This window comes from Dysidea avara, chromosome 10 (genome assembly GCF_963678975.1).
Source record: "Dysidea avara chromosome 10, odDysAvar1.4, whole genome shotgun sequence".
Lineage (NCBI taxonomy): Eukaryota > Metazoa > Porifera > Demospongiae > Dictyoceratida > Dysideidae > Dysidea > Dysidea avara.
The window spans coordinates 6,106,451-6,132,498 of NC_089281.1; the positions used below are offsets into that span (position 1 = coordinate 6,106,451).

The 26,048-nt window shown below is 37.2% G+C and overlaps 1 protein-coding gene across 1 annotated transcript; it reads left to right on the forward strand.

Annotated features, from left to right (window-relative positions):
• LOC136268811 (3'-5' exoribonuclease HELZ2-like) lies at window positions 1-24,475 on the forward strand. The gene is made up of 16 exons (XM_066064276.1): window positions 1-1,186; window positions 2,603-2,914; window positions 6,359-6,414; window positions 6,481-6,551; window positions 6,746-7,808; window positions 9,983-10,396; window positions 11,014-11,086; window positions 11,137-14,752; window positions 14,799-14,893; window positions 16,490-16,648; window positions 17,363-17,506; window positions 19,349-19,986; window positions 20,358-20,609; window positions 20,947-21,103; window positions 23,971-24,150; window positions 24,202-24,475. Exons 1-16 carry the CDS (start codon window positions 1-3, stop codon window positions 24,339-24,341), a joined length of 8,556 nt encoding a protein of 2,851 aa, XP_065920348.1. The 3' UTR covers window positions 24,342-24,475.
• Window positions 24,476-26,048: the final 1,573 nt, after the last annotated feature.

The window sequence follows — 26,048 nt, forward strand, 5'->3', positions numbered from 1 at the left end:
ATGCTGCGTAAGTTCATTGAAGTTTTGAATGTTGATGACTCATCCAAGATGGTTGTTGATCGTTTGCATCAGTTACTAGATAACTATGAGCGAGATTCTGGAATTATGCCAGTCTCAAAAGAGCCTCTTCTTTCACCTGAAAGTGCAAGCCTTAAAGTGAAAGTGTCCAATGCACATAGTGGCAACTCCAAGCTGAAAAATGGAGTTAAAAGATCATTTTTTGAATCACTGAAGGTTAGATTCCATGGTTCGGGTATTGGATCGGTTATTTTTTATTGGGAATTTCCAAAAGAATGTTATCAGTACCTACTGGAAGGTTTTGAGAATGTACATGAAAGCAAAATCAGTTTGCAGCAGTTTAGAATCACCAAAGTTGAAGCTCAGCAACCACATCAGATCTACTTGGAGATGGAGATCACTGATCCAGAACTCATGCAGTTGTCTCAGCATCAGCATTTTGTTGCTGATGATATTGCTCCTGAACAGGAAAAATTTGTTATGTTGCTGATTAAAATAGACCGACTAGTGGGTACTCATGCTACATCATTTTTGTCAGTTCCAAGGAAAGAGATTTCTAGAATATATTCAATGTTTGAAGGAAAATCTTTTCTAGCAATGGCTGACCAACTTATTGGTGAGAACAGTCTCCACTGCTATGATATTTTCTGCATTCAGTTATTCTTGTGTTCACTGTTAAAGTGGGATGCTACTGAAGGTAACAAGTACAAAAAACAGTTAGTTGCTTTACTGAAAGAGACCCAAGATTATGAGCCAATTCCCACTGGTTTTCCATTGCCACAAATTAACTTAAGGAGCAGGACACAAACTGTAAGAATCATTTCTTGTATTTCGGGTGTTGTTGTTTGTGTAAGTTATGATGTAATGATGACCCTCAAATATGCACTTTCACGACTTCTAAATCTTTCATTGTCAGCATTCCACTATAGTGGTTGGAGTGCCATGGAGAATGGTTTCCAGCTGTTGTGGAACACTTCTTTATTCAATTTTGACAGGATCGAAGCTTCATGCTACAAAAATGATGTGCCAACTCACTGCCCAACTGGAGGCCTAGTGATGATCAATGAACCAGACATCAATTATCCTCATAACATCAGGTTTACGTGTGAAATTACTGACGCACAGCTTTTATTGGATGGTAGCCCTTTGTTAGTTCCAGACATCGAAAGTGTGTTTGAAATATACTGTGTCACATGTATATACAGTTATAGATACACACGTATTTGTGTACTCAGGTATATACCTGGCTTTCTGATTAAGGTACAATGTCTAAACATTGTACTCAATTTTCAGACAAGGAATTTGAAAATGAAAGCTTTACGTACATGTAAGAATATTCCAAATGAACCTTTTAACGTGATTTACTACTGTAAATAAGGTGAACAGACAAGGAAGCCTGTGTATGGTTGGGATTAAATGAATTACAACCCACTATCGATAATATTCAATACTGTTGCACACGCGCACATTAATCACGTGATCGCTGCTAGCAGGTGCTACTTGACATAACTTGTGCTGAATTCTGAATCCTGGCTCAGATGTTGAATCTGCCTTAAGCATGCCAAAACACCCACCCTCCTTTGTTTTTGCGCTGACATTTCCAAACCCTGACTTAATAAAGGGTGATCATGCACTTTGTATAAAATTGACACACTTGGCAACCCAGGACATGGATGCAGTCAGGCTGCTTGGTATGTCTTCTTAGAACTTGCTATAGTAATAGAGATCCACTCAAAACAGCCAAGCTGTAAAAAAAAGTGCAGCCTTCAAAAGCCTAGGTGAAAAAAGTTGTGAAATCAAAGGTGGCGGCCATGAAATGGCTGCAATGCTGTTGATGCTAACAAATTTTAATAATGACCCTGTGCATTACTAAAATTTATTATCATTAACATCATTGCAGCCATTTCATGGCCACCACCTTTGATTTCACAACTTTTTTCACCCAGGCTTTTGAAGGCCGCGCTTTTTTTTTTACAGCTCTGCTGTTTTTGAGTGGATTTCGCTTCTTGTATTTTCAAAACCAAGGTTTTGAGGTTTATTATTTCTTTTTGTATGATTAATGATGTCATAAATTGAACATAATACCAATTGAACGTGTGCCTAACAACGTTGCTAGCAACCAAACTAACTCTATTTCAGCATTTCTCACCAAACTACAAGCGTGTCTTCATGAGTTTAGACAATTGCGTAGCCATTTCTTGCCAGGCCATTTGCGAGTACAGCCATCCTGAGCGTCGTGAGTGTGGAATGGTACTAACGATTCTAGCACTTTTATGGCTGTTCATATGTCACAAACAACGTCATGTTACTTCATAACTTCACGATACGCCCTTCTACAGGGGTACATGTGAGAGTAGGATACTCTCTCCTCAGTATATGAACTCTTGCTAACATCCACCAATGTCCTGGGCTGACAAATTAACCCCTAAATATGCATGTAGTGCTAGCATATCGCATATAGCGGGGGTACATGATGGTCAAGCTGGCGAAGGATGTTAACTGATCTATTTGCACTGTGTGTAGTGTTATTAGTCATGATTTACATAGTTACATGTGTATGTACAGTACCATTATTTTCATCTAGACTCCAGCTGTGATGTAACACGAGATAAACTGACTCGTGTTGGACATATTTGTGCGACATGTTTTGTTGACTACAAGTGGGCATTTCGTTTGTTGTGGCTACATTGTTTTAAACCATGCGATCATCAGTTTGCTGGCTCAGTTTGTGCTGTGTTCTACCCTGATGGTATTGGAAAGAAACCTGTCCTCTGTAGGGTACGACCCTTGGGTATTTTGCAAAAGTGTCCAGACATGATGAGATGTTGTAAAGGAAGGAAATGCCCCAAGGCACACTCAGGAGTTGAACTTCATTTCTGGAATAAGTTACAACAAGGTGAGCTATGCACTGTAAATTACTGTATTTCTTCAATTACTCTTTACCCAAAATTAAAGACAAACGCTGCCGCAGTATGGCATTAATCAATAATGTGCTACTAACATGCAAGCAACTTTGTATGACAAATATAGAGGAACAATTCTTATTATGTATAGTGTGTAAGAAGTGTATTGTATGTATAGTGCTCAATGCTACTGTGTAAGAAGTCACTTGTTAGTTTCAAGACACAATGTACCATTGGTACACAAACTACACATAGGGAAAATTTAGTACAGTGGAACCTCGGTTATCTGAACCCTAATGTGTCTCAGGCAATGGTAAAGGTGTTCAGATAAGTGTATTGTTTGGATAATTGAAGCCTTTCTTCAGAGCTCTGTTGAAATACTCTAATAGAACATACACTTGTACTCAAAATACTCTAATAAAACAGTCATTTCCAATTTCGGATAAACAAGGATCGGATAACTGAGGGTCTACTGTACATAGATGGAGTGACTTTCACAGGTACAAAAAGTTATCCATACAATATTATAAAGTGTGTGGGACTATTTGTGATCGAATTTGACAAAACCAGGCTTCAGCACACATCCAATTCTTTGACTGTAACATGACCTACCACGCTACCAGCATGCTATTGACCACACAATGCTTCCATAATGCTACAAAAGTACAGGTCAAAGTTTGACACTGACAGCGACTCATACAGAGAGTTATCATCTCTCAAAACTGTAAAACTGGATGTGTGTGGAAGCATGGTTTTGTCAAATTCAGTCTCATTTATGCAGTATTACTAATTGAAGTTGTACTATTAATACTGCTGCCCTGTAGTGAATAACAATTATGTCTGTTACCATTAGTTCTTGCTTACTTGATATATCATTAACTGATGTCACAATACTAAAATGTAGCTTACACAAAAAAACGAGCAAACTATAGTGGCATTAAGTGATTTGTTTAACTCAATCAAAAAGTAAGGCAGAAATATTGGTTCACTAAGTACTTATGTAGGTATGTACTCTGCATGAGTCTCGGAAACATTCAATGCTACAAACTCATGCCATGATAACCACTGCCTAATCCCTTCTGTGTTATATAATGTGCCATTTATTAATAAGGAATATAAATTTGATGAATTTGTGAAAGTAGCTTTAGGCATTTCCATCAAATAAAATCCCACCAATGCCGTTGTGACTACAGTGCTCCATAGCTATTAGGTAACCTACTCGCCAAATTAACAGTTGGCTAATAATGAAATTGCCAAGGATAATTTTCACCAATTAAACAGTATACAACACTAACTTTGTTAGGAAAATTTTGAAATGGCTAACTACTTTGCAAAGTATTTGGTCATTTGTTTAGAAAGTTTTTGAATATTATTTTAAGCTCTCACTGATTTTATTATCTAACTTGCATACTGCTTCAGCTTACTGATGGAATTTTCCTGCAATTCAATGTGTGAAATAACTTTTCAGACATGTACTGACATAATTTATTGTGTAAAAGTTGAGTGGACATCAAGTGATTTGACCAGACATTTGAACTTTTTTTTGTTTATCCTTTCCTATGCTACTACCAACTTAAATGTTTGCTTCTGCCAAAACATTGGGGCCACTCATGTACTGTAGAACTGATTGCTACTCAACCACTCAATAACACTGATACCTACAGTAGCTTCTATGGAATTGATTCTGTCACAAGGGCTTTTGTAGGAAGGAGTCATAAGGATTTCTGTCAAGGCTTCTACTTGCTTTTATATAGTTACTAGCATTGGTACCTGCCCTATGTGCAGGACTATCTCCACATTAAACATTTTAATGCCGGGAACAGGGACCAAGCATTAAACTCCAGTACTGCATGCTGTAGTGTGCACACAACAGCAGGCTTGTGCCCAGGCTCGTGCCTACAGCTGGGTGTGCGCCTGGTTTACTGAAATTGTTTCCGTAAAAGTGTGTGTGTGCATGTGTGCCTGCACGTGTGTGTGTACCTATCTACCTATGTTTGTCCGGATGCACCGACGTGAGCAAAATCATTAAACAATGGTAAAAGCAGCTTTTACGTAAGAAGTAAAAGCAAAATATAGTCTGTATTAAACTTCTGCACAGGTAAACTTTGCTCTGAGGGGGTTTCTTTTTGGTGGACTGAAGTACGGGTGTGGCAACTCTCCTTAGACTTTGTGAATTACCTTCTTTTCGGGATTTTACAGGCGTTTAGCAACTGTAAAGCAATGGTGCAGGCCTCGTAGACTACTAGGAATAGGCTATCCCTTCAAGTTGAAAGGGGGCATATCCCTTTAATAATACATACGCGAACAAAAATGAAGAGCAGCTTTGAGGCATTGTCAAGAGAATTTGTGGGAAAAAACAAGATAGTCAAACTATAAAACAGTTTAGAAGATACTTCTGTGTGTAATATGTTGGTAAAAGCGGTTTGTTTTACAAGTGCTTCCTTAGCAGTGCATAGCAATGTAATTGAAAGAATTCATGAATTACGAAACACAAGAATTACACACTAATAATAATATATTATTGCACAACCAAAAACCCTATTGGTTAAAACAATAAAATAGTAATACATAGTTGGTTAATTCCAGATGAGTTGGCTAGCTGCATGGGGCCTGGTTATTAGAAGTAGCACATCAACTTTTTTTTTTTTTTTGTGGAAGATCTAGCATGGACTACACACCCCAGAACAATTGTTGTTCTGTAGTCATAGAAAATAAGTACAAATTGCTGCATTACTATCACAACACAGTTGTTGAAATTATCCATCTGTGCTGTAATAGAAGGTTTTTATAATGTGTTGCGCCCATGCATTTTAAGAGTCTGTTTGTTAAGCACACACATAAGTATATTAGGTGCACATTTGTTTCCTGTACTCTATCACGATTGTTAAGCATATGTAGATGAATACGAAGTTCCAATGCGAGATACAGCTATACAAGAAAAGAAAGGCTAGAGGTTTGTCAACTTTGATGGGCTTGAAATTTCACATGGTACATGGCCAATAATAAGGTATTATGCTTTCCAACCAAACAGTCTTCTGCAGCATGGAAATCCTATTCCACATATATAAATGGATTTTCACGGGAACTTGACTCCAAACATTGGTGCACGTAATGGCTAAGAAACACACTACTCCAAGAGAGTTAATCCATGAACACTCACAATAAGTTTTTCTTTATTAGGGGCATGTGCTTAACAAATACATGTTAAAATTATGCACCTAACAACCAGACTAAACGATATACTCTAACCTAGGGTAACAAGGATATGCATTTTTAAAGGTACACATGAGGATGAACCAAATGTCTCTCCTGCCTGAATAGTACTATATTACACCATGCAAATTTGGTACCTTTTTATGACATGCATGATCATGATGCACCTTAAATTTCTAATTTTATCATTTTTTATGTTATAATGATATTATGCATTTTATCAGGTGGAACCAGCTCCATGAGTTACAAGAGAACTTTGGGTATGAGTAAGCCAGTAAAGGTATGTATGTTAGACATTTCAGTAAAAATGTTATTATGAGGAATATTTCATACCATTTTTCTCCAGCCTTTCCAAATGATAAGGCAAGAGCGTTATATTAACAAGCATCCCAGTTTGTCTGCTATTGCTACATCCCAGTTTGTCTGCTATTGCTAGTAAACTGTCAGTATCCAACTATTGTGAAAAGTTTCATCATTTACTATACTGGGAAGAATTGCAGCACATTGAGGACCTCAAGAATAGGTGTGTGTGTGTGTCTGTGTCTGTGTCTCTGTGTGTGTACATGTGTGTGCACACTTGTTATAAGTAACATGTAAACTTTGTTTCACAGGTGTGTTGATTCAGTTGATGTCATCATTTACCAGGAAAGTGCTACAGGAGAAGGTATTGTGTTATATCACAACTATGCTGCCGTGTTTGGGCACATTATTATGAAGGATGCTGATTCTGCAAAATATGTTATGCAGGCGAGCCAACAAGTACAAATACAACTGCCACAAGTCTACGCCTATACACCAAAAATGTGTGTGTATGCAGATGTGATTTCCTTTCCATTTAAAATAAAAGGAAATGTTTTTTCTAATTTGGAATTGAAGCATGTTCCTATTGCAATGAATGACAAGAATATTGATTTATTGAAACAGTATTTTTCACATCAGTTTGATGTTGCAGGGAAAGAAAATGTTGTAATTCCTTCTATCAGAGTACAGTTCATGATTAAGCATTGGTATTTTCAAGATCTACATCAAGCAGTGGACAATGTACCAAAAGTAGTAATCCAGAAACTTTTTCCATCTGTAAACAAACCTCATCAAAAGAAGGCCTCTTTCTCTGCTTATTCACTGATTGCACCATTTAGTCCAGACAAGTTACAGCTAAATGCCATATGTTCTTTGATGTCAGCAGGTTCAGAGTTACCTTTCATTCTTGTTGGTCCCTTTGGTACTGGGAAAACACATGTTTTAGCTTGTGCAGCTGCTGCAATAGTCACTGAAGATGCAACTGCTAAAGTCCTCATTGTTACTCACCATAACAAATCTGTAGACACATTTGTTTCAAAATATTTTGGAACCATAGAGTCTACAAAGTGTCTACCTGCAACAGTAGCTCCTGTCCGGATAACCTCAGAATATACAAGTGAAGATACAGTTCGGCCATATTGTATCAATGTTCGAGATCCCACAATCACCATGGATTTGTTAGATGAGCGACGTATTGTGATTACTACATTTATTACTGCCTTACGTTTTGCATCTACTGAAAAGCTGCCTCGGGGGTACTTCACTCATATTCTTATTGATGAGGGTGCTCAAACTCGTGAGCCTGAGACTATTGCTCCATTGATATTTGCAGATGAGAGAACTAAGATCGTAATTGCTGGTGATCATATGCAGGTTGGTTTGTATGTGCACATGCAGGGTATTTTTTTGAGCATGCTCATGGCTTGGCCTAGTACCTCTAAAAATAAGCTTTTTATAAACTTACTGTAACTCTGTGACAATTGTTCCTGTTTACTTGCAAGCTACAAACCAAATTCCAACTTGTTCCCATTGGAGGTATGGGTAATTATTAATTTTATCAAGACACACAATAGTGTGTCATGTTGCCAAGTACAGTCAGTGCTGGTATACAACAGACAAATGTGTATTTTACAGGAACCAATTCATATTTCAATTGTACCTGAACAGAAATTAACCATTTTGCAGTGGAAATTCCCTTAGGGTAGGACGCCTTCTGTTTCAATTTGAGTTGAATCCGCATAGCCATCACTGAGATATGTACCTTCAAAGTTTGTCATATTTTTTTCTTAATCTTCTTTTAGAAAAATTGCAGTAATTAGCACATACTTTAGTCAATTACTTTGAATTTGGAGGCCAGTACAAGCATAAGGCAGCACATCTACTTTGTACAGATCAGATTAAGAGCAAGGGGCTATGTACAATTTTGAGAAGATACATGATTTGTTGACATACCTAAAACACACACGCACTACTAAAATATTGAATAATGGGCTATCGTCTGAAATTTGGTGCAGTCCATATGTGGTGGTTGGAAATTAAAAATTACTGTATTGATTTGAAACCAAATGCCATTATGCTACAGTTCAGCTGTTCCTGTTAGAGGGGTGGTGAATATAAGCTTGTGAAAACTAAGCACTTTAAACCATAGAAGTAGAAGGAAAAATTAGGAATTTAAAGTTTGATTAGGGACCATAGCCTTAAAAGGTAAAAGGAGGTCACCTACATCTGAAGATTTACTAGTGGAAATGCAATCCATAATTTGTGACCTCCCTTGTTTCACTACATTAAATTTCTTTCCACCTGCTTGTTTACTTTTTGTAATGTAATTATGACTGGTGAACCAGCACATACTGCATCAAAAGAAAGAATTGTATTATACTTAATGTTTTCGTCTGAATGCACACCCCGACTATCAATTACTGAAAAGTGAAGTAGACATTATGCTTCATTTTCAGCTATGTTCACATCATTACAAATGAAGAACACTTTGAGAGGCACCTCTAAATTTCATTTGAATTTCATATTTCAAAATAAGGAAATTTAAACCGTTGCCCCTAGCAACCCGAATGCTACGTTATTTTGTAGGTGTGAATGTCAAAAGTAAAGTCTCCAATTTTTAAAGGATAGCATATATAGGTCATGAGATATGACATTATAAAGTTTGCAGTTTTCCCATACATTATCTATGTGTGTCCTGTACAAGGGGTTCCACTGTATTCTCTAATACAGCAGGACACATTTGATAATAAAAATATTCTTAATTAAAAAGTCACATCTTGCCATTTCCATGTTATGGAGCAAGAGTCAAGTTTGGATTAATAAACATACATAAAACACCAACAGTTAAAAATACATACTAGTCGAATCAAGTGACTGTAATGTGTATAGAGGTGTACCGATAATCGGATCGGCTAAAATATCGGCCACTGATATGGTAATTTTTACCAGTATCGGTATCGGTACAGAGCAGTAGGAGGACTGATATCACTACCAATATTTATACAATAGTAATTGTTTGTACATAAACGGATTATGCATGTGGCTGTTTAGTGCCAGTGGCTTATTGTTCACTCTGCAACAAGCGCTACGCTATAAGAAGTCATACAAATACACACAATTCTAGTGTTTTTTGTTTTTTGTTTTTTTGCTGAAAAGCTTATTACAGTCTTTACAAATGAAGCAGTGGAGCACCTTTGTAATAAAAAGAAGGGCCACAGGATAACCAAGGAAACTTGCTGTACCAACTTTCTCACAAGTAATGCAGAAATATCTGAGCTGTATACCACCACAGGCAGAGTATAGCAATGAATACATGCACATGTTGAAGGTAAATGTACGCTTTTGTTATAGTGCATTAATGCAAATATCAGATCGGTTATTGGCTTCTTTTGGTGGCATCAATATCAGATATCGGTACATGCCAAAAACCCATATTGATATACTTAGTATTTGAATAAAGTGCTGTTACTAACCTGAACAAGTTTATATGCACTGTATACGTATGTGCTATGTAGTAAAACTTCATAGTTTGCAATATTGGCATATAGGTTGGACCAAAAACACTTGTGCTAGGTGAGAAGGCAAATAGGTATGGTTTGGCTGAGTCACTAGTTGAACGGTTATACAATTTCTACTATCATAACCATGTTGATGAGCAGTGGGTCTCCAATCTTCTGATCAACTATCGAAGTCATGAATCTATAATGCACCTTTCATCCAACTTGTTTTATGACAGTACACTTGTGTCAAAAAGTGACTCCAGACTTCACCCACATACCTACTATCCACTGCATTTCGTGTGTACTTCTTTGAGCAATTCTTCCTTTTGTAATGTTAGCGATGTTCACCCTGATGAAGCAGAGATCATATTAAAGGAGGTCAAAAAGTATACTCAACCATGGCCTTCACAATGGGGAGTGAGAAAGAGATCTGTTTGCATTGTTGCTTCAAGTAGAAGCCAGGTAATTTTGTATTTGTTTATACATGTGTTTGTAAGCATGTTTATGTAAACGTGCATACACGTGTGTCTTCAAGTAAAGCACCAGATCTCCCAAACAAAATGTTATCTTCTAAAAAGCTGCCACCACCTATCACCATAGGAATATTTTATACAACAAGGCAATACCTCACAGAAGAATTTTTAGGGCATTTTGTATGTCAGTAAATCTATCTGACCACAAAGTTCAAGAGGCTAAACAAGGCATCATATTGCCTATTATTTTACAATAATAAACTTACTTGTGGTGTCATGATACTGTAGCAAACACACTTAATATTAGTAGAGCTTGCTACCCTTTTTAAAGTGTTGTGCTTATACAAATAAGTAGTGATTAGAGTGTTTCCACCAAAATGGTTTTACATGTTGTGCTCACATGGAAGACACTATAAAACTCACTGGCACACAGCCCTATCATGTTGGATGCTGTAATAAAGCAAGTCATCCTAACACATAAGTGTAAACTGCTTTTCTTATTTTCTTAGTACTTTGCTTTGTGATTTAATTGTTTTACTAATTGATTATAGTAATACTCTTTAAGCTGCAGAAGAATAATTTCTTACACTTGTTTTATTTTGATAGGTGATTGAATTTCAAAGCAGATTAGGTGATCTTCACTCTTATGTTGTAGTTTTGCCTTCTTATGACATTCAAGGTATGCAGTGTTTTTTTTTGTATTACAATAAATCATAATTGTGTATTTAGGGAGAGAGTTTCAAGCTGTGTTTGTTAGTACAGCTGAGGCCACAGATAGCAGTGGGTGCAGTAAAAATCCTACCAAAAGCATGGCTGACCAATTTGTTTTCAACACTGTTGTTACTCGTGCTCAATCATTGGTTGTGTGTGTTGGAAATCCATACTTTCTTTTCCATCTTGAAAACAAGATGCACCCTGGCAAGAAGTTTTGGTTAGCCTACGTTAACAGTTGCCTTGAGTGTGAAACATTTGTTTATCCAAGTTCCAGTTTCAGTCAAGCAGATAAAGAACGGTTGCTAAATATTGTGGATATTAACACAACATACACCACACAGTTCCTAGGCTCTGATGACAAAATCATTGAAGGTTATTTAAAGTCATTAGCTAAGTTTGATGAATACAAAAGAACCCTGGCATTTTCTAAAACTTGGAAGGATATTCATTGGATTGATCAAGAGGCATCAGAGAATACAGAAGAGGATAAAGACCTGTCTGATCCTTTGTTAGGTCCTTATGTCAAATGTGTGATTCATTTTCAATCACGGTACAATGCACTGGCTAGACCAGTAGACGCTCCTAGCAATGTCATACACATAAATGGTCAAAACAATCTGTGTGGTGCCTTTCATGAAAGTACCGTGTTAGTGAAAGTCATAAATAGCATCGCTGCATTTAAAAAGGGAGAGAAACCAAAACTGTATGGAAAAGTTGAGAAGTTTATTTCACTGCATAACGCAACATTTTATTGTGAAGTAGACAATCAGAATTTAACCCAATTTCATCCCATTAATGGGAGAGATCCCAAGTTTTGTAACCTCCCTACCCTAGCAAAGATCCCAAAAGGTGTTGCAGTCTTTGATTTACAATCTCTTAAAGATGTTCCACGAATAGTGCAAGTGTTTCCCCCACAGATTGCCAGAAGAAGAATATTTATATTACAATTTCTCCACTGGAATACCAAATACAGGACTCCAGTTGGCATGGTTGTTGGGTCAATAGCTAAAGGATATACGTTTAGCAGTGGTGAAAGATTATTACGAGCTCAGTATAATTTTGATTTTTGTGAGACCACTAATATTAAGCCTCTTAATCTTACCTATCACAACAATGCTGATGAAGTGTTTGCAATTATGCCAAAGACTAAAGAAATTTTTCAAAATGCATTTTCCGTGAAAGCTAGTGATAAAGAAAACATCTATCATGTTAACTTTTATGTCATTGATGTTGCTGGTTCAACAGAAGATAGGCAGCCAGAGCTATCTAAAAAGCGTGGAACATCAGCTTGTGTAAAAACAGATAAATTGAATGAATGGAAGCATTATCCAATGTTTTCCTCTAAAATTATGAGAGAGCTGGCTTTTGCATTAGGAGAACCTCGCTATTGTTTCAAAGTGAGTTGCACGCTTGAAATTGATCTAGAAAATGGTGCTGCAACTTGCAATCCTATTGATGAGCCAATAAGAAAAGTAGTAGGCATTCTGACTAAATCCTACACACTTCAAGAGGTAGAGAACTATCTGGATGATCAATCCAAAGGAACCTTTCCAACACTTTTCCAAGCTGCTCGATGTTTGCAGTACCAGAGAATTAGTGTGCCTTATAACTGGTTGTTTGATGTTTTAGAAGCACCACGTGCCCAGCTAATATTGAAGGAATTTTCTTTGTGGGCAAATCGTTTAGTGGCTACAAAGTTAGCTAATAGCACATCTTCATCAGTTCCATTATATCATAAGCTGCCACTTAGTAAAGAAGCTAAGCAAACAGTTTACAATGAACATGGTGATACTTTGCAAACTTCTCTGCACAACAAATATTTTCTTCCCAAAAATGGTTATAAACCTCTAGATGATGTCAGTATAAATAGAAAATTTATTCCATTGTTTCTTGAAGCTTTAAAGAATTGTGAATTAGATAAATATCTTGCCATGCTTTCTTATGATAACTGCTTTCCGCAGTTGTGTGTAGCATCACATAAATTTAAAAGCATCAAAAGAGTGAAGGAATTTGTTCTTTGTGATGAAACTGATGAAATAGACTTCAACCGTTGTTCCCATGAAGATGACCTCTACACTACAATGTTTACATCTCCTTTGAACAACTACTTTGACATCATTGTTCAAGACATGCTGTCTGAAGCTCTTAATCTTAAGCCTCCAAAGTATAGCCTGAAGGAGTTAGAATATGTATGTGAAAAGGCCACTCAGGATTTTAAGCGCAAGTCAGAATTTGAAGAAAATATTTTTAATCTTCAACTAGGAGTTACATTAAAAGCCTTTAATCACAAAATTGATGGTTACGTAGAAGGTGCTAACAGCAAAAATCAACTTACACTGTCTTTTCCTAGCCATGAGCTCAAGACCTTATCCGAGAATCAGTCATCTTTCAATGTTGCACATCTCTTTGCTATAAAGAGTTCAGATAACTTAACGTCTCCTTCAAATTCGTCTACAAGTTTATATGAGTGGAAAGTTAAAGTTGCATCATTTCAAGGTCCACCATCAATTTTCACAGCTTCATCAATCTTTTTGACTAAGGACAAGGTGAAAGACACAAACACTTCAATAGATGTCACTTTATATATGGCTAGCAGTGAAGAAGATGGCTCACAGTTTAATGCTGAATTAGACAAAATGCGGTTAGTTGGTAGCATAGAGCCATCCACTCTTACTGTCAAATGGAAGCAGTTGATTAATGTCATGGATGATCCTGAAAATGATGGTTGCCGCAGAGCTGCTTTTAATGCTTTGTCTCATCAAAGTCGCAAACCAACACAGAAGGAGTTGTATAAACAGGAAGCTGATAAAACTGTGTTTTGGTTAGGAAGTGTTAAAAGAAAAGTACTCCAAAAGTACGACATGTTACATGTATGGTTTGGTGCTGCTCAAGATACTGCACTAATATATCCAAAGATACAACAAGTTGAAATTACACCCTTTTTGAAAGTTTGTGTGCAACATAATTCCGAACCAGAAAAATGCTTTAGTGATGTATCATTGGCTTATGCATCCAAAGATAGTTACTTAGATATTGCTGAGTATATCGATTTGTGGGGTCAAGTAGTTATTGCTGAGAATGCTGTCAGTAGTGTCAAGACTCGTGATGTTTTATTGCTAGAGAATGTTTATTTGCAGTGGCCAGAGCTGGAGTACTGCTGTGATAGCTACAATGGTGACTATTACAAAGTTCCTACTAACCAATTCATCATTATGAAGCCACCATTGGATTTTACCAAATCAAGTATTGAGATTTTTGATTTACGTAGAGGAGACCTACTTTGTGTGCAGTATGAAATTACTGATAAGAAGCTAGATTTACAGATGGGATTTGTGTTTCACATGGTTGTGGAAAGAGTTGATGAAAGTACCAATAGTGATGGAAGCATCCAAGGTGATAGCAATGGAGAAGAATCATTATCAGATCAGTCTCCCACTGACGATGATGAAGAAGCTGAGAGCTCTGTCCAAGACAGCAATGACAATGTTGAAGTGGTGCTTGAGAAAGGTGAAGTTCAATATCTGTTAAGACTACCTGAGGGTGTTGGGAGGATATCTGAAAAGTTCAATAGTGTTATTAAAACTCATCCTACTTGCCAAGTGCAATTGCTTCACATATCTCCTCCACTAAGGTATGATTTTTATGTTTTACTTATGGAAGTTATGTCCATTTTATAGGAGAATATACAGAGTGGTCCGTAATCTTAGAAGATCATCATTTCTTGCTCGGCAAATTGCTTGTGGAAATATTGATGTTCTTGAAACACTCCCAGGTACACACCTTGTTAGTGCATGTATAGACATACAGTGTTAAGTGATATACACAGTAAAAATCAATCTCCTCCTTTTAAGTAGTTACCCTGTGTCGACTATTTTAAGTCACTACAAGCAGTGTTATGTGACTGTTCTGTCACAGTATCCCAATCTGCTTAAGGCAAAATTGCAAAATTTTCTTGTCCTCCAGTCAGAGCCAGCACCCTGATCACAAAAATGTTGGTATCATTCTCACATCTCTAGTCATGTCATGATGCATGTACTTTATTTCTATCAGTGTGCCAAAAGGCACTTCCACTTGAGGTCTCCGTGCAAGAAATTAGAGCTACAATTACATATATACTGCTTCTCCATTGTGTCTAGTCATCAGTCAGATATTAGAAATTTGTGTAAAAAAAACTGCTTTTATAGAGACTCAGTAAACATTTTAATGGGTAGAGTTGTAGTCCACCCCTCTTAACCCTTAAACCGACAGTCATTTTTATAATTCAAGCACTGAAAACACATTGTCCAGTAAATTGGATTCTACGCATGCCTTTTAAAACTAACTCACATAGTACAAGAACTGTTAAAGCTATCTAAAAACCCTTTTACTTACTGTTAAATTTTAGTTTAAATAGATTCGTCACATCTTTCCAACCTAGAACTACACACTGTGCCTTAAAATTATAAAAAAAAGTATTTCTTTGTCTTCCCTCTTCACATAATGATGGATAAAAGGCCATAGCTTGGCCATGCTTAGTCCTATTGACTTTCTCTTTATAATGTTGCTTGTCACATGATGGTGATACAATGCTGAATTTACTTCTGTCTTCTTTGTGTTCTGCTTCTAGTGCAAAGGTATCGATTTGCATGTAATGTGTGCTTTGTGTGCTGTCTTTTACAAAATGGAAACTGTTTGTAATTTTGTACCACTCCTCCCTATGCAGTTGAAGTGAGGGAATTAATTGTAGATGCGCTTACTGTACTGTTCTAGACATGTGTCCAACCCAAGCAATGTACATATAGCTGTGAAAAATGGAGAGTTATGCTTGTCTGAAGACAATTAGTCAGTGAGTAGACCTAAAATCTTATTACAAGCATTTAAGTCACTTTGAGGGCATCACTAGGCTTGATTAAGATTGTGGCTATCTGTCAATTATCATGATAATGAGTAACAATCATGTATGCTATCGTGATATTGTGATAAATTATGCATATCTGTGCTTAGATGGTATTGTTAAGTTGAGGTAACTGTGAAAATCTAGTGAAACATACACCACAAAGATTACAATGATAATACGTACATATACATACCAACTTTACCAATGAAGTGTTAGAAAAACAGATTTGTGTTGTGTAATTGAATTGTTCATATGTCATACACACATGTGAGGTTGAGTGTCTTTGATAACTGCTAGTAATATTGTGATACTATCGCTATCATGATATAGGTAAATAATATCAAGCATGAATAGTGACGGTTGTACTATCGTTCGGCGCTAGCTAGCTTGAAGTAAATACGAAGCCAGTTTTTGGTTTGCAGTGTATTTTTGTTAAGGAAATAAAGCATTGCTATAATTCTGTACTGTGATTAAGCATTTTCTGTTAACTAGGTTCTAACTTGTTTAAGATGGAAGCGATTACTGCTGTGTTGACTGATGAAAGAGTCACTCATTTATGGGACAAACCCAATAAGCAGCTATCAACCAGACAAATGTCTACAATAAGGAATGCTTGTATGAGTCAGTTTTCTATCATTCATGGACCCCCAGGTATCCATCCAGAGTTATATGTGACAGTGTTAATTTAAGAAGTAATATAGTCAATGTTCTTTTATTTTTCTTGGCATTTTGTTGTGTTTTAAGCCTGATGTTGTGCTCTAATCAGTGGCAGATCTAAATGGGTTTCTCCCAGAAACCCCCTTTTAAATTTAGCTCAGTGCAAGTCTAAATACATAAACATGTTGTACTGACAATTTGTCATAGCAAACAACTATATACACTGTATTTTAGTAGCATACATGCAGTTGGCCTTAACTAACACCATTTATAGCTGTTAAACCCTCAGCGACAGTTCACTTTCCATCTCCCACTGCATTAAAAACGATCGAGATACTCTAATAGAGCAGTCAAGTAACTACTCTAATAGAGCAATCAAAGCTACAGTTTATAGTCACCATATATGCCCTGTAGTTAGCTGCATTTGATTTATTGTAATTGCTAACTAAAAGTAGCCTAAAATCTGATCTTAGTGTTTCTAAAATCTCAGGGAAATATGTCATCAGATGCCTTATTCAACTATGCCAACTTTCAGAAACCTCCTTTTAAAAATCCTAGATCCGCCACTGCTAATGTACATGAATACATTATCACGGATTATTTGGGATGCACAACTGTTTCTAATTGTACAGAGCGCAAAATCCAATTAACCTTTTCATGTTTAGCTACACTACATTGATTATAGTGCTGTACTTTCTGCATATATAGGGACTGGAAAAAGTATGCTTGGTGCCCATTTAGCTTATGTGTTTGCAAAGCTAAATAGAGAATTAAAGACAAACACTGAGTCAGAAAAAAACAAATGTGTGGTTTACTGTGGCAGCTCCAACGTCTCTGTGGATTTTGTTGCAAGTAAGTATGATGTATGTATGTATGTATGCATGCATGCATGCATACATACATACATACATACATACATACATACATACATACATACATACATACATACATACATACATACATACATACATACATACATACATACATACATACATACATACATACATACATACATACATGCATGCATGCATGCATACATACATTCATACATACATACATACATACATGCAACACATACATGCATACATACATACATACATACATGCATACATACATACATACATGCATACATACATACATACATGCATACATACATACATGCATACATACATGCATACATACATACATACGTACGTACATACGTGCACACAAACACACACAATACAAAAGCAAAGCCTTCAGCTGCCATGCTAACATGGTCACGCCTACCCAGTGAATTAGCACTGGGACACCTTTGCACTACTCAGGTGCTAGGAGTAGGCACAGGAAAATCCTCCTGGGGCAGGACTAGTAACCCGCAGTAGGCTGTACCATGTCCCACAGATGAAGGTGTGGGCACCCAAAGTCCCACCTGGACCTTCACCTATTATGTGAGACATGGGACAGTCGGCATTTGTGACCCAGCCTGGGAAAACTGGTTTTATCGCCTCGAGAAATGCCGATTTTAAGTATTTAGTTTGCCAATGGTTGAAGCTATGTGTACCAAATTTTCACACCAATTCCTTACCATTCAGAGCATCCACTGTGCAATTAGCCAACAACTAAGCTTCCTGCCATTTTACATAGTTTTAAAACCGTGGTTGACTGTATCAGGCGAACTACAAAAGGGGAGGGAGGCGGGGGCCCAGAAGGAGGGCAAGAAGCTGTTCAAAAAGTTTGAAAAGGAAGGTGTAGGGAATTAGGCCAGGTATGGGCCATTCAGGTCTCAAAATTGGCTAAATGAAAGAAATATACTTATTCAGCACCACGGAGCTGTACAGCCACATACAGCCATCCCCAGGCTGACCAGAGCTCCATTAAGGCCCCACACTGCACGTACGAATCACCACTGAGCTTTGGAAAAGCAGCCAGCAAAACCAGACCATTTAAGTCTAGCTGATTTTGATTATGAAATTAGATAGTTATTCATGTAGCTTTGTGTTCTGGGTGAAAAATCGAATCTGCTGACTTGGGCGATAAGACTGATTCTCCCAGACTGGGTCACATTTGCTTCCCCAGTTAATACCAGGTACCCATTGATGTTACAGCTGGGTGTGCTGCTTCCCCAGTTGACATCAGGTCCCCATTTAAACAGCTGAGTAGACTGGAGCAATGTGAGTAAAGTTTTTTGCTCGAGGAAACAACAACACCAATTTGGCGTGACCAAGCATTGAACTGGGAACCTTTTGATTACCAGGCTGATGCTCTAACCACTTGGCATGCTACCTCACACACACACACACACACACACACACACACACACACACACACACACACACACACACACACACACACACACACACACACACACACACACACACACACACACACACGTATGTTTATACCTACACATTATTTGTCGAATAATATAGTGTTTTTGCTCAACTGCTTGTAGCACTGCACAAGTACAAGGCAAGTACAGTATGATTTGATCATGAGATTTGTCTTGACAGTGCAAATCGCTTGTTACTCGTGATTGTGTTCTCAAGTGTAGATAAATATTCCAACTTGTGGGTGTTGAGTGGCAAGTGGATTGTACTGTAGTTTATTGAGATTATCTCTTTAAAATGTAACATTTAATACACAATGTCATGTACATTGTGTGTTGCAATTGTATTCAGTCTTTTATCATAAGTACTTCTTTGTTTATTTTAGAAATGCTTTGTGATTTAGCTCAGAATAAGCAGAAATCTAAAACTGACAAATTAAGGGTGTTGAGGATATACCCTCGCAATATTGAGCAGTCAGTATACCCAAGCCCTTTGGAAGTGCTCTATGACAGTGACGCTTCGCTAGCAAGTGATAATATGTACTTGAAGGAACTAAAGCAGAACAGTTTGCATTACAAAATCAGATATGAATGTGGTGCACTGGGAGAAACAATCAAATCATTAGAAGCTAGATTTCAAGAAAGCAAACAAAAAGATAAGCTAGCTAGTAAAGCAGACAGAATGAAGTATATGAATGCTGTAACAAAAGCCCAAGACAAAATTCTTTCTGAGGACATTGACATATTGATTTGCACCTGCAATGAAATGGCTAGTGGAAGGGTGTTTCGAAATATTGAGCCAATACAAGTGATAGTTGATGAAGCAGCCATGGTAACTGAGCCTGAAAGCATGATACCTATCCAACATGCCAAACAGATTATTCTACTTGGAGACCATCAACAGTTGCAACCAAAAGTTGAAAGCAGGCATGCTGATAAAAACGGATTAACAGTCTCATTATTTCAGAGATATGTTGGTGACATTGAATACAAGCATTATTTTTTGAAGGAGCAATTCAGAATGGTATGCATATATCAAAATACACACATACATGCATGGATAACCTTAAAGATTTTTAGTCCATTTAGTTGCGAAGTTTATGTGAAAGTCTAGAGGTCACATACAGTTTACTTCAGGAAGAAAGGACCAGCATATAACCAAAAGAATTGCTATTAAAGAGATATTTGCATAATAACATGTGGCTTATATCTGTATACATATGGTATTTTTGATGTGTAATGTGTACATGGTATGTGTACATGGTATGTGTACATGGTATGTGTACATGGTATGTGTATGCATAACAATGCTAAAAACAGTATACACTTCCAAGCACATGCAGACATCTGTACTATACAGGTGTACATCACTATATGTATGATCTTGTTCTATAGCATCAACACTTGTGTGAATTTCCAGCAAGGAAGTTTTACAGCAAAAAAGGCTTATTTACAAACAAAGTTACAGCTAAGGAAATGCAAGAAAAATCAAAGAAGCTGAAAAGGTTTTGGCCAAACAGTAACTCACTTGCACCGTTTGTGTTTTGTGATGTCATTGGCAAAGAAGAGGTTACCGACACTGAATATATTAATAAAACTCGAGTTGGCCAAGAGTCCAAATTTAACAGTAAAGAAGCAAACAAAATTGTAAGGCTCTATATGGCTGTAATGACATGTATGCTATAATTACCATCATACATGTTACTAATTTAATAACCTGATGTGATTTGCATAGTATTACATTTGAGATTGTATGTGTGTGTCTGTCTGTCTGTATGTATGTGTGCATGTATGTATTATGTATGTATGTATTATACATTCACAATGAATTTTCATCTCTCAAAAATTTACTACTATATTTCTATAGTGTAAAGTTCAAAAATGTACCCTTCAAAAATTGTGTGTCTATGTGTGTATGTATAGGGTGTATATGGTTACATTGTATATGGCTAATGTATACAATTGATGTGTTGGATATGCATAGGTTGAAATTGCAAAAGTCCTTGTTATGAACTACGGTATTAAACAACAAGATATACTAGCATTGTCCCCTTACCAAGCTCAGTGTAGACACATCCACAGCAAACTACAAGCAAACAAGCTTAATGGAGTCAAGTGTACAACAGTCAAGAGTAGTGAAGGTAAACATCCAGCACCTACGTACACATACTGTATACTGTACTGTAAATACCGTATTTGACCAGTTAATAGCCGCGGCTACTATAACTTTCAGCAAGCAAACCCTGCGGCTACTATGTGAAGGCGGCTACTATGAGCTTGTGTGGCAGTAACCCACGACGTTTATACGGATTCACAGGTGACTGACCTTGTTTAATCATCTGTCAATACTGTCATTCATTTTACCTTCTCTCAAAAACGCTATTTCCTGGCTTAAAATAACTCCTTTGCCTGGTTTCTGCTTCAAACACGTCTAGTCAACACTTGCATCAGTATGTTCAGATACAAGTAGCGGCTCTTATTCTTATGACAATAATTCTAGGCTGTGGAGCAGCTATTATCCGGGGGCGGATATTATACAAGCCGCGGCTATTAACCGGTCAAATACGTACAGTATGGTCATTTTTGAAGTAGTAATTGTATAGAAGAGGGTTTCAAAGGTAGTCTGGGTGAATTTCAACTAAACAGAAGTTCCACGAGTTTCAATGATATGCGCATGCTTTCCAAAAACTAACTGTAGGATAATTCCTACCTCTATGCACTGAAGAGAATACTGGGGAGTCTCAAGTGGAGAAGTCTCAAGTAGAGCATTCAGCCATCAGCTTAATCGTAGAATATGGTAGTAGATGCCGTCAATTCCCAACATAGGCCATTCTGGATCAACTATTTAGTGGGTATATAATATATAATAGTGATACTAAAAGCCACTGTAGTAGCAAAATATCAAATAAAACATACGTGACCGGCTGAGCAAAAAACCGGCCGTTTTTACACATTCCTTGAATTCCATTTTATTGCATATCTGATCTATAGTAACAAAAGAGTGGACAGCCAAAGTTTCAGCCTTTTGTGATGAATGGTCTTGGAGTTATAGAGCTTGACAGTTGGAACAGTGATAAACTTGATTTATACAGCAATAATACGGGAAATAAATTACAGACGCTTAGATAATCCATCATAACTCACGATTGAAACAAGCTACAAAGATGGAACTTGGCTCAATCTGTGCACCATGAACTGGCAAATCAATTGAGGTATAGTGCTTTCCCTGTACTCCTCCGTGTTGACAAAGAAGAATGCCATTTCAACTAAGTGATGACGATGAAAGTTGTTTTTACCGCATCATAAATAAACGTCCATAACTCATGTATCCTTTGCTGTGCAAGCACGAAACAGAGATTTTCTTACTCTCCATAAACAGGCGAATCCAGTGGTATATAGAATCAAGTAGTTACTTGTTTCATGGTGATTTCCACTATAGTGGCTTTTATGCAGATACGATTCATGTGTTTTGGAAAGTTTTATGTGGCTTTAAGGGTTAACCATTACAATCACTACTACTCAAAGAGTACATGAGTGAATATGTATCCACACCAAAATTTTGAATCACAAATTACTTTACTTAAGGAAATATGCTTTTGAAGAACGACATGTCTTAGAAATTTACAAGTACACAAAACAATTTGGAATTTTCAACTATAAAGTAGGGACCATAGCACATTAATAAAAATCACTGAAACAGGCTGGAGTAGTGCATGATATTAAATCACAGTAAAACAACAAAAAGTGCTGTGCTCAAGATACCGTAATGGAAATGCACAGTAGGGATATAACACTTCTTATTGTTTTACTGTGATTTAATATCATGCACTACTCCAGCTTGTTTCAGTACTTTTTATCAATGTGCTATGGTCCCTACTCTATAGTTGAAAATTCCAAATTGTTTTGTGTTGTTGTTTGTAAACTTTTTTTGTAAAATATTATTATGCCACACACACTGCATCCAAAGAACGTAATGGGGCCACATGCCCCAGCTGTATCAATTATCGTCTGAGAAGTGAAGTACCCGTTATGCTTCGTTGTCAGCTATGTTAGACCTGTTACACAGCATTACAAATCAGGAACTGTTCAAAAAGCACCCCTACAATCTACTCATACCGCATCAAAAGAAAGAAATGGGTGTGTCCCAGTTATATCAATTGTTGCCTGAAAAGTGAAGTATCCATTATGCTTTGTTGTCAGCTATGTTCAACCTGTTATACAGCAGTACGAACCAAGAACTGTTCCAAAGCACCTCTGCAATCAAAGTAGCCACTATGAAAAATATTGATGATTTCCGTTACAAAGGGAAGCCATCATGTGCTACCACCAAATCGACACTTTTCACTGTCAGCAAAGCTGAATTGGACACAAAGGAGGACACTCTTAAGTCCATGAAGAATGCATTGTGCGTACTGCGGTATGCCAAAAGGCACCTCTCGGGCTGAAGCGACATCGAACAGTGAAAAATCAAGTCCGTAGCCTTAGCTGTTATTGAGTTACGCTCGTCTGAAGGCATCAGTCAGTCAGTCAAGCAGTCACTATAAAATTCCATTAAATTTTTTTTAAATTCTGTAGCAACTTGTTGAACGTTGATCTGAAAGCTTGTTTGGGCTTAGTTTGCCTAACCTATACTGCTTCTTCATCGTCGTCAGGGAAAAGTGAGGCTGGTTTCTGGGTGATGTTTTTTCATGGGCCACACCTACTCCTTTGTGGTCCCTACTATACAGTACTATTGTACTGTATGATTATCGAAAGAAGGTCCTCTTTGAAATATCTGAAAATTACCAGCTGTGTTATATTTACTTACTTACAGTAATGATAGTTTTCAAAGGCTATGCTGAATTACTTGTATATCTGGTTTTTATTTATTTTATTATTTTGATTTGCAAAGGCTTACAAATACGACATTATGAATGTACACAAGTCTGTAAATACAATGGTAAATTGGTACACACATAGTATATCTATAGTACACATAGAGAAGCTTTGCCCATGTTTCCTCTTTTAGGAAACGAATGTGGAATTGTGTTATTGTCAACTGTAAGATCCCAACCATTGGAGGATATTGAGAATCCTGAGGCATTGATTCCTGATCGAGGATGGTTGGGTGAAAATCTTGGTTTTTTGACTGACACCCATGTCATCAATGTTGGTATCACCAGATGTCAATATGGCCTGATCATTGTTGGTATGATACATTGATACTCGTACACTCATACAGTTACTATTTCCAATAAAGGTAACAAGTGTCTTCTTGACTATGATGATACCTGGAGTGAACTGATACATTTTTGTTCCAACCATGACAATGTGGTACGTGAAACACAGTTCCCTTCAAGAGCTGATCGTGAAAGGATTAAGGGATTTATGGTTGTATGACATCATTGTAAACGTCCTATAAATGCATACAATATATATGTAACTTTATTTAGTATGTATATTTTTAGCACAACTAAGTATTTCCTTACACTGTATAATAATGTAGTTCATTCCTCATTGTACTGTACAGTGTAGCAATGTTAAAAAGTGGATGAGGTGTGAATTATTTTTTAGCTACATGGCAAAAAACACATACATTTTGTATTGCAACAATTCTATAGGGTAATCCAACAAAGTGATTTTTGACATTCTGCTACATAAGCACTTCTTTGGTCTCACTACTGTGTACGTGTAGACCCCCTTACTTGTAGACTTGCATCAGAAGACCAAAGATAAGCAACCACAATGTTGTGTACTATAAATTTACAATTTATTTTCTCATCCAGAGAGGGAACAAGGGTACATGTATCCACAATTGGCCACAATTAAGATAAGATCAAGACATAATTACTCATAAATGGCATCACAGAAAAAAAGTGCATTAATAATATACACATTGCAAGGTTCAGCCAATTATGCTCATCTTTTTGAGTTTTAATCTGGTGTGGTAAGAGTCAGGATTTCATGTGTTATTTGTTTAGATCAGATTTCACCCATCAAGACACACGATAGTGTGTCGTGCGGCCCAAGAAGCCGGCGCGCCACACCGTGAGTATATTGACAGGAAGAACGAAAACGTCATTTTCACACCTTTGTATCTCGGTGATCACTTATCTGATTGGAACCATCAAGACACACGATAGTGTGTCGTGCGGCCCAAGAATCTGGCGCGCCACACCGTGAGTATATTGACAGGAAGAACGAAAACGTCATTTTTACACCTTTGTATCTCGGTGATCACTTATCTGATTGGAACCAAATTTGCTACACAGTTGCCCGCCAGCCAAGGGAGTCTACATTCCAAATTTGAAGGAAATCGCTCCAGCCATTTCCGAGATACGAGCTGCCAAAGTTTCGTTCTTTTTTCCTCGTTTTTTTTTCTTCGTCTTTTCGCACACTTGCAAAAATTGCTATAACAAGTAAACGCGTACTCCGATCGCCTTGAAATTTGGCACACAGAAAGGGAGTCCAAAGGCGAATCCTAGCATCAAAGTTGGTACAAATCCGATGAATGGTTCAGGAGTTATGACCGATTATTCGCGTAAAACAAGATCGATTTGTTGTCACGCCTACAGGGTAAACCGCTTCATGGAATGAGTTGAAAATTGCTATGTAGATGGAGTAACCATCGTAGGAGTGCCTTTTGGTGGTTTGAAAGGAATCGAGATAAAGACCACGGAGATATGACACAAAACCCAACCTGCGTCACAATTACGCGATCGATTTTTATGAATAAAAAAGTATTAGTTTTCACGCCTACTAGGCAAACCGCTTAGAGCAATGAGCTGAAAATCGGTGTATAGCTGGAATAATCTTCATAGAAAGTCCTTGCAGTAGTACAGAACAATCGGATAACAAACCACTGAGTTATGATTCGAAAGCCAACTCCGTGTAGCAAATGCGAGATCGAGATACTCTAATAGAACAGTCACCCTAATAGAGCATTCGGCTAATTTACTCCATTATAGAATTTTATTACATCACAAGTTATTCTGTAGGGAGTTCAGCTGCAAACAGTTAATCTTATAGACAGTTCAGCAAGAAGACAGTCACCATGTGGAGAGTTAAGCAAATATATCACTATAGAGATTCAGAACATTACAAGTC